General features: G+C 34.8%; 1 protein-coding gene across 1 annotated transcript in view; it reads left to right on the top strand.

The window, feature by feature from the left end:
* Positions 1-10,276, top strand: part of eif3hb (eukaryotic translation initiation factor 3, subunit H, b) — a 156,278-nt gene extending 146,002 nt beyond the window's left edge. Inside the window, exon 8 of the mRNA XM_088929008.1 lies at positions 10,014-10,276. Within this exon, the coding sequence (XP_088785134.1) occupies positions 10,014-10,111 (98 nt within the window). The 3' untranslated portion in view covers positions 10,112-10,276. The remainder of the gene's footprint in view (positions 1-10,013) is intronic.
* Positions 10,277-10,522: the final 246 nt, after the last annotated feature.

The following is a 10,522-nucleotide window of genomic DNA, read 5'->3' on the forward strand; positions in this document are numbered from 1 at the left end:
GTTTTCTTGTAATGTCTCACAAAAAAAAGTAATGCATGTTTTGTGTTGGAGAAAGGACAGAAACGCTTAAATTTCACAGCTAGATTAGCTTTTCAGTATTTCCAATTTGAAGGTGAAGTCAAAAGGAAGATATTACCTCGTAAATAACATTTTATTGTTACATGTGTGTTTTCAATTTGCTACTTTTATTTAAATTGTAAAACTAAAATCAAATGTTTTTGTGGGAACTGTTCATCATTTGCTGGTTTAATCAAAATATAGAAATTCCAGGAGTCTGGATGAAGAAAAAAAATCTCATCACTGATGTCCTATTTTATATCTGGTTAAACCAGCTCATTTAATTTAAACCAATGTTATCATTTTGATAGTTTGTCAATTCTGAATATGTCAAACAAAACACAGTAAATAGATTGTAGTATAATTGATTAATTATCTATTGTGTTAGATGGAAAATTGCTAAAGGGATTTTAGTTATTTTTAAATAGTCAAAGCAATATGTTAGCTGCACAGCTTTGTTCATATGATGTGCTAGAAATTTCATACAGTGCTAATTTACAATGCACTTCTATCAAACCTAATGTTTTTTTTTTGGTTTTCATTTTCATGATTCGGAAATATGACTGTGGAGTTGCAGCCTGTTAATTTGATGGCATGCCCCCTTACAGATTTTTCTGGCTGAACTGTGACAAATCTTACCTCTTCAGTTGTTAAAGATCTGACTCATGCATTGGAAAACTTTGTTTCCCACCCTCTTTGAAACCTGTCAGTTTGCCAGTTAAATGCAATTCATTTATTTAATTTAAACATTATTGCTTTGGTTGTATTTTGAACACATTGATTTCTCTGTTAAATTTAATAGAGCATTGCACCAGGAGAGAGTGAAATTGAGATTGTACTCTCTCTATAATGACTTCAGCCCACGGTCTGTTTGTCCTCACCCCTCTCTTATTTTAATGAGCCAAGTAAAACCTTAGAAATGCATTCAAGAGGGTAACAGTGCTTTGCTCAACTTTCCATTCCATTCTCCTCAAAAGCTTTGAGTGGTTTGTGTTTCTTGAGCTCAGCTCCCATGCCACAGAGAGTACTATAAGGGCTTGGCATTGCTATCTTCTAAATCTCACAGAAATCTTGCTGCTCTTTGCCCTGTCTTCTGAACAGTAATCAAAATAATTTGATTCTTTGGAATTGGGATGGTGTTTTCTGGGAGCTGGTGAGAGAAACAGCTGTCTAAGGTGATTACCCCCTTAAACCTGTACAGCTGCAAGGTTGTTTTTTTTTTTACTTTGATTAATCAGTAGTTTGTGGGCAGAATTGGAGATGCTGATCCTCCTGGCAAGAGAGTAGAGGACTTGTTCAAACATAACCTGATGTTCAGGTTTTCCTTGTTGGTCCTAATCAAATAAAGCTGTTTTTCACTTGATTGTGTAATTGGAATATCCTGACGGTTCATTCACATGGAAATGTCATGCGTAAATCCACCCAAGTCAGTCATTTTATCAGTCAAATCCAGACAATCAAATGAACGTTTTTATGTAGCTTTTGCACGGCTTACTGCATTATAATGTGCTCCCTTGTGTCTGAATGCTTTTTTTACAGGAGAGTTTCTGAATCTCTTAGACAAACTGAATATGTAAAGTAAAAATTGAAATTAGTTTTTCTTTTTGAAAACCAGTCTAGATACTTGCCTTCTTTGAGCCATTGTATCAGATAAATACAGTATCTAAATTATGTATTAATCTAACATGCATCTGTTAACTGTTCATCTAAAGTTTGCTAATCAGATTGGATTAGGAAGAAGTATATGTACTATTCTTTTCTTACGGAGCCATCATGATGGCTGCCACTTTCTAGTTCTATTCCAAGTAATAACTTCCGTAATTCCGTAATTATTGACACATTGAAGAAATCTTTCATTACTTCCTTTGAATTTCCTCAGCTTACATGAACCCTTCTTAAGTTTATTTTTGAAACTCCAATTAATGAACTGTGTCAGTCCAATTTTTTAAACGTTTTGCTGATTTTTACTATTTGCGGGAAATGCGCTGCAATTTCTAATAATACAAACGGTGCACCGCTCAGACGGAGCACAAACAGTTGCGGTGTGAAGTTTGCAGTTTTGCCAGAGTGCGTCAATAGTGTCCTGCAGGGACCACCAACTTAGGCACAGTGTGGTTTGCTCACTGTTGCACTCGGTCTTGGGACTCTCAAAAAGCATTTTGTTTTGATAAATGAAGGAGAAAGCAGAAATCGCAAGCAGAATATAATTAAGAAACAAAGGGGAAGCATAATGGGAATAAATAGGTACATCACAGTAGCCTGCAGATTCCTAAAAGCCACACATTGACTTTGGATGTTGATGCATTATTTTCCATGGTGACATGGTTTTCAAAAGCTTATAATTACTCCGTGTGATGGACAATTCCCATTTCCTCTTATTGATGTACACTACTGACCTCAGAGTGGTTTCCATATACTGTTGTTAAGAATTCTAAACCCTCCCTAATAGCCTAGAGTTCAGAAAGGCCGTGGAGTACAGATAAGTAAGAAACTCCTTAAATACAGCATATAGCTTTAAAAGTAAGTTGTTTGCTTGGCAGTGTAGAGTCAGCTAGCAAAACCTCTGTTCACTGCACAAGGGTGACCCTTTTTTGACTTACCAGGTGCCTACAGGGCTTGTCAGAAAATGAGAAACTGCTGTCTGTTCTCAAATTGACATGTAAGCTCTTCCTTTCTGAGTGCAAGCACAAATGAGGGGCTAGACTGCTCACACAGTCCATTGCATGCCTTCCTTTGACTGTCTGAGGTTATGCCAGGAACACAGCAGGTTGCCTAATATTAAGCCATTTGAAATGGAGTTGTGAAAGGAAGAGATCAGTACAATTCAGAAATACTCCATATTGTAACAGACATCAGTAGACTGTGTTAATTAAAGGCAAAACATTTATTGTTTCTGTTCTAAAATTGTGAACCAAGAAAAAGAAGAACATTGTGGTAGATTACTGGGATATTATAACAGATCCTTTCTCATAGGGATTCAAGACAGGGCTTAATTAGCCATTGACCTAAAAAAAGAGACAAACCTAAACCAGTTATAGGCTTTTAAGTCTTATGTCTATAATGTCTGAGGTTATACTGTAAAAATGTTTAATATTATTATCATTCGCTAATGATACTTGATTAAACTAAGGGATATTGTATATGAAAATAGGATCCAAGAGGACAGTCAGCATAGATTTACAAAAAGTAGCTTGTTCTTTCAAGAAGAAATGGTAATAGACACACACAGCACGTAGTGGCAGCTTTAGTTTTTCCAGACGTTTAATAAAGTTCCTCACAAAAGATTACTTCTTGAATTGCAAGCAGCAGTATTCAAGTTGTTGCATGTGATTGGATTGAGAACAGGTTAATAGATCGAAAACAGAATGGATAATGGGTAAGTGATCCCCTTGCAGGTGTTTATTAGTAGAGTAACACTGGCAACTGTATTAGGACCACTGGTCTTCCTAATTTATATTCATAATCAAGATTTGCTAATGATACACAATAGCATGATTGGCAAACCCTGTGGCAGCTCCAAAGTACATTACTAAATATTTAGATTTCAAGACTGGACAAACACCTGGCAGGTGAATATTAATGCAGACAAGTGAAGACAGAGTATCACAAGACAACAAGATAAAAAAAAATGGAGCTTGAAGAAGCTACTCACGAGAAAGGTGTCTGTTACATGATATTCATTTTCTAGACACTATAGGGAAGGAATAAAAGATATACAGTAAAAAAGAGCGCAATTCAAATCAATTGTTAAAATTGTACAATTCAATAGCGAGACCTAATTTTTAAAATACTGTGGTGACTAAATTGTGCACATTACAAAAAATATTGCTGCTCTGGAATTAGTCCCAGAGAAGAGCAACCAACTACATTCCCAGACTTAAAAGAATGTTCTCCACTGACACGCTTAAAGAGCTGAACTATTTTAGTGGGTCGAAATGGTCTTCTCTTTTGTTACCTTTTACCTATACTTACAATGTACGATTGATGAGCAATGCCATTGCAAAGATTTGTACTTGAAACCTTGTCAGCTTCACTTTCCATTTTAAATAGTCCTTTTTACATAGTTATAGTGTCACAGCTGATATCATGTACTGCTTTTTCTAGTATTTTGGACTACTGCTTTTATTGTAGTTTAGTGCTTTTTCTTTTACATGTGTAGAAAAAAGTATTCAAAGGCAAACTACTAGTTTCACTGTAAGGCATAGTAAAAATAGACCAGTTATTAAGTAAATAACAGAAATTCATTTTGATCAACGACGCCTGAATTATAAGGTATACAGCTCTACTTTGGTTAAAATTGTATACTGCATAACTTTCTCTCCTGTTACATTGTTCTGTATAAAGCAAACCAAATGGGGAAAAAAATAAAACAGCTGGTGTCATTTTCTGAATGCATGGAGTGTAAATTTGTCTCTTGCTAATGAATCCTTTGCTCTTTAGGGCCCAAGTGAAATGGGGGTAATTAGATATGCAAAGGCCATCAAAGTCTCCTCACAAGTTTTGTAAAATGCTGTAAAAGTGACAAAAAAGTAGACCTACTTCCAGCACATAACTGCTCTTTGATTTTAACAAGTACATTATTATGATTATTAGTAACAGTAAAATATTATTCAATAAAAGCAGTGTGTAGTTCAGATTGTGACCTTTTTTTGTTTGTAATGAAGAGCTAAAGTCAGCACTTAGTAAACCCAAGTCCATGATAAATTAACTTATAAATATTGCCTTTACTGAACAAATTCTGTTTCAGTAAAGTTTTTTAAAATAATTTGAAATTTGTATTAATTCCACATATTTCCTAGGAATGTGTGTTTTCTGAGCACTTAGTTGTAGGGCACTGTACGTGTTCATTAACTAGCCTCTTGGAAGTGTTGCTTTTGTTCTTAGATGTGTCATTTACACTGTGTATTGAGAGGCTCTTCTTCACAAGATCAGAGATGAGTAGGGAGCATTTGTTTAATACCATTTTTATTGTTGATACATGCTGCACATGTTGAATTTCAGACCTACAGTATGAAGTATGGAAGCTGTATTTCAGATCTGCCAGAAGCAAATCAGGCAAAATGTGGTCAAAGCATTACAATGTGGATAGAAGCCATTGTTACATGTATGTTCTGTCACTATATATTAAACTACCTTTGTCATTTTTAAATTAATTTACTAACACCTTATTAAGTGTAAGTCCAGTAAGTCCCTTACTAGGTAGATAATATTATTAGGCAAACAAACTTGCACATTCTTTTAAAGTATTTATTTTAGTGGGGATACGAGAGCCCAATTCAAACCAAGCAACAGCAGCCGTTGACATTTTGAATCTCCTGAAGGTTTATTAGTTGTACTGCCAATATTAGGTGACTATGATGGCTTAGTCACATAGTCTACCTTGACAACTGGAGTCCATGCCACTGCAAGTCTTTCCCTCAGTTAATCTTTAATTATTCTAGATATCTGCAGCACCTGGGTTAATTAGGCAATTAAGGGTAAATTCAGTACGTAAGCTATTGCAAGGTTCAAAATCCTGCCATGGCATCGAATCCATATGTCATGGTTGACTACTTCTGGTTATTATTGTGATTAAATATTCCATTGCAATTAGATTTGCTGTTTTTAATCTAATTTAGTGATCTGTTAATTGGGATAGGGTCAATAGGGTGTTCATTTTAAATGGTTGTTGACATAAAATCAAATTTATTTTAGCTAGAGATTTAGTCTTATGGAATATCCAAATTACTGTGTGAAATGTCATAAAATAGGTTTAAGTGATTTCTCTTGGATTGGTGTTCAAACCTGGTAACTGTAGACCTTAGAGTTGTTGATCATCTTGTCATTCATGCTAAGGTTTTTATTTTCTTCACCAAGATTTCATCTTGTACAATTTAAACTCAGGTATGCTTTAATTCCTCAACTAAAATAAAGATCTAGTAAACGGAAAAAGCAATATCCCCGATGCTTCACAAGCGGCAGACCTAAAGGACAAAAGAATAAAGTTTTGACTGCTGTCTTTGACCTTTTTCAGCTGAGACCAAAAAACAAATGCTTTTATATTATCTTGGATTGACTACTATAATACTGTCCCTTTTGTAAAACTTTTTAAAATGAAAAATATATACTCCTTTCTCAGTAAAATATTTTTATAACTCCTAATTGCAGATCTTTAGGCCCTGACTGAATCTTTTCATGGATTTTCTATATGTTACCAAATTGACTTTATTAATTGTGTGATCTCTGAGCTAGTTTAGAAGAGTTTCTAAATTCATTCTGAAACTCTGTTTGGGATGCATTACTGTTGCCTGTTCCCTAGGTAAATAGGAAGTATGTTATTCAAGGTTGGACCTTTTACTGCTAAAATAAAAGAACTATTTTTTTCTTTTTTAATGAAAAATCCAAATTGAAAGTACATTTAAAATAAAGAACAAATAATGGATATGAAGAACTATAAAATATGACTGAATAGTAATAAAAACATATCTCATAAAAATAAGCAATGTTATGTTCCATCAGTTTGTTTTGTCCAAGTAATCTCCTAATGTATTAATGATTTTGATTTAATCTTAACCTTATTTTTTCTGTACAACATCGTACTGATGTTGTCGTTAAATACAATTATGCTCGTATGTGAAACTGCCTTCATATTCTCTTGACTAAAAATGCTATAGAAATATAAATTATCCTGCATGTTTAAATAATGCTCTTCCTCTAGACGTTATCATTTAAGGGTTGGTGTAGATGTTTGTGGAGAATTCTAGCCATTATACCACCGACTGGAAACAGTATAATTTAATTAACCCATTTTGTTGTGCTGGTGCTATACACATATTTGCATGTACTGTTATAGCAATACAACCTACAGCCATGGAAGATAAAAATAAGGGGTAGATCAACTTTTATTCCATTGCCTGAAAAATATAACACATAGAAAAAACAACATATGCAGCTACTGGTTTTTTTAACTTTGTATACAGAGTTTTGTTTAAATTGAGTTTTTTTCCATGCATTTTTTAATTCTACACGTGGATTTAATTAATGCACCCAAGTATCTTTTCAGTGTCTCGCTAAGTATATAATTAAAGCTGACAGAAGATGCTTTGCTACTAGCCTTTGTGTAGGCAGCACGAAGCCGCTTTAGTGCAAATATCTGCCCCTGCAGTTCTGTGGGAACAGAGAACAGTGAATGAAGGAGAGGTTATTTCACCTGCATGTGTCTCAAGTTTGACTCCACAATGGATAATCTGCTTTCCAACCAGGCTTGTAAAAGTTTGCTCCTTTACATAGTTTAAGCGATAATTTCCCAATGCTGTAATTAACAAAATAAGATAGTTAGCCAAATAAGTGCAAAATGCATTATCTATTCCGCGAAATGTAATTACCGAACATATTGAACATCACATTAGTTTTATACCCCAGTGTCATCATTATTGGCCATTCTTTATTTTTTTAATTTTACACATTTTTTTTAATTAAATAGAAGAAAGCTGAGCAACTGCATCCTGAGGGCAGGTAAGACCGAAGCAAAGTTAACCTCTTCCACTACTTCCACAAGTTAACATCTTGCACAGTCTTGGGAAGTATAGACAGTACAGGCCTGATTAGGGCTTGAAGTGAAGGTAACCCCTTGGTCATCAAGTCTGGACCATCAGATTTTTTTAGGTCTTACTCAGTACACACAGTAGAAAGAAGTATCCAAAACAAAACAAAAAACAACAGCAAACACATTCTATTTTCGTTCCTACAAGTCAATCATTCATATGTAGGATGCTGACATTTTTTTTCCAGGGCTTATCCAGTATGTCTAGCAAATCTGAGACTAATAGAACAATAACAAAGAATTTTGCATGTTTTATAAAGCCATTAGGCTGCCGTGGTTTTCTTAGCCTTCCAAAATAAAATACAAAATTAGTGAAAAATGTAAGAAGAAAAAGAAGGGAAGGGATCAAAGAAGAGATTATGATGATGATGATGATTATTATTATTATTTAGTCTTTTAAGTGGAAAAATCAGATGCAATTTTACAATGATTTTTCTGTTTCTAGTGTTTTATTGCTCAGTGTGTAGTTTTGGTTCCTGACTGTTAATTGGAACCTATGTTGAACACTTACAGTACAAAGGGCAGTTTCTTCATTTCCAGCAAAAATGTCCAATGTGGGAAGATAAATACAAAGAGGGAGCTTTCTTGTGCAGTGTTTTTGCTTTTATTCCTCATATTGTGAAATGTCTTATTTCTTTACAGTAATGAGTATTTTTTACATGTTCACATGAATCCAAAGTTACAGACTTAACCCTTACAGACTTGGAACTGTTTCCATGCAAGTTCTTTATTCCTGTAATTTCCTTTTGAATTCTGAAGCATGGTTTTTCATTCTTGACATATTGCAAAAAAAGGAGCTTTTGCGGGGTATCAGAAATATGACTTTTGTCAGCCTGCAGGCAGCTATTATACTACATTTTATGAAAGTACATTAGACACATGAGGTGATAAATCATCCCATCAGTGCAAAGTGACTTCCCATTTCTTTACTGCATAATGTTTTATAGGTATCTGCAGTTGAAGGCACAAGGATGCCAAAGGGTTGTGTGAACCTCATTTGGCCTCATCCCAGAGTAATTCTCTTTTGCATTCCTGAAGTTGAGATTTTTAACCCTTTTTACAGCAGCACGAAATTGAAGACTGTAATTTCAATTAGAGGTGAAATCATTTGCTACAAATCATTAATGGAGTTCTGTTTTATGAAGAATGCCTCTTATTCTGCAGAGGCAAAAGGCCTTGTCTCCTGAAGAACATTTTCACTGTGCAGTGCTAGAAATTTGACAATCAAGGCTCCGAGCTGGGATTTTTAACTAGCTTCAATTTAGATATACTCACAACATGCTTGTCACCTGAGGAGCTTTGTGATTTTGAGTTAATTGAGACATTTTTTTTATTTTATTGTTCTTTTTTAAGCACTTAGCACTGGTGATAGATACACATCACCATAGACCTCTTATCACTGTACTGTATGTCTGAAAAGTTGAGAATCCGGATTTAAGGCCTTTTGTAGTCTTAGATCTTGTTGCTTTCAAGAAAGCTTGTTCACGGTATTCCTAAATGTTCTTGCCTTATCTGTAGGCTGCACCAAACAATTCCTTACAATAGTCGAGGACAAGGTGTTTAGATGATGTATAGAGCTTGCCAGCAGCTCTAAAAATGAGGTTAATGTCAGACCATATAAACTACATTTTTTTAAAATTCTACTAGCATCCCATAGCCTAAGAGCAGAGTCGAATTTTCTTTTTATCACAAGAATTTTGTGATCAAATGAGCATGCAGGATCATTTATAGTAAAATAATCTGGGATGGTTTAACAGAAAAGGCACTGGAGTGTATGTTTTCTTTAAATTATAAAACTGTGATCTCATTGTCTGTAAATAGGTCTGTTTTCTATCATGGTAGCCTTCAGGATTTAATACGGAAAGGTTTTGTAAGTCATAAAGATTAAATTTGGCCCTTAATAACACTTCAAAATATAAATTTTCAAAGAATACTTAAATGTCAGTATAGTATGTGTATAGAAATATAAAGATCAAGTCATAGTAGTTTGAGATATGCACAAAAGGTACATGAATTATTAGTGACTTCTTATTTTCAATAGAAGTTAGAGTAACCAACTGAACATTCAACATTCAGGGTTGGTAAGTATTTGGAACAAACACAAATCCACAAAAGGTTAGCTATGGGATATCAGAATCATAAGGGCTTTGGTAAGCCAAGTCATGACAATGAAGTATCTTCTTGCTCTCCCGTTTAAGATCTTTTCTGTAGGCCTTTGGTACAAATGAGTATTGCCCACTGCCTTGCCAAGCAAAATGTATGGGATATGATAGGTTTACTTGTTCTGGGTAATGGCAGTGTTATTTTTCTTATATGGAATGGACATGGTTTGACACCCTCCCGACTTCTCCCCCCCGTGTTTTTTATTGAACAGGTCAGATCAACACTTACTGCCAGAACATCAAGGAGTTCACCTCCCAGAACCTGGGTAAGCTCTTCATGGCAGAAGCTCTCCAAGATAACAGCAGTTAAAGTGCAGTGAGAGCGCGCTCTGGGCAAGTGAGACGTGAACAGGCGACAAGAAGAGAAAGCAATGGCATTGTGACAAGATTCTTATGTGAAACTGAAAATGAAAGTGCTTACATGCATTCATCTGTTTGTAATTGGATATGAATAAACGTCATTTTCACCAGTCAATCAGTTGGTATATTATTTAAATTGGCTTGGGTATGCTTCTTTTTTTAAACAAAGCTTTTATCAGCTTTATAAATCACTTGAAGAATAATCGGGCAGCAGGATTCAAGATGTAGAACTGATTGTTTTAATCCATTATTACACTGCAGTTTTTTTAAGGGTAGGGCCTTTCCAGTCTGTTTCAATGCATACAAAATGTTGGAAATGGCAGTAATTGTAAGTGCAAAACATATTTCAAAAGGAACAGAC

This window comes from Atractosteus spatula, chromosome 12 (genome assembly GCF_055471065.1).
Source record: "Atractosteus spatula isolate fAtrSpa1 chromosome 12, fAtrSpa1.hap1, whole genome shotgun sequence".
Taxonomy (NCBI): Eukaryota; Metazoa; Chordata; class Actinopteri; order Semionotiformes; family Lepisosteidae; genus Atractosteus; species Atractosteus spatula.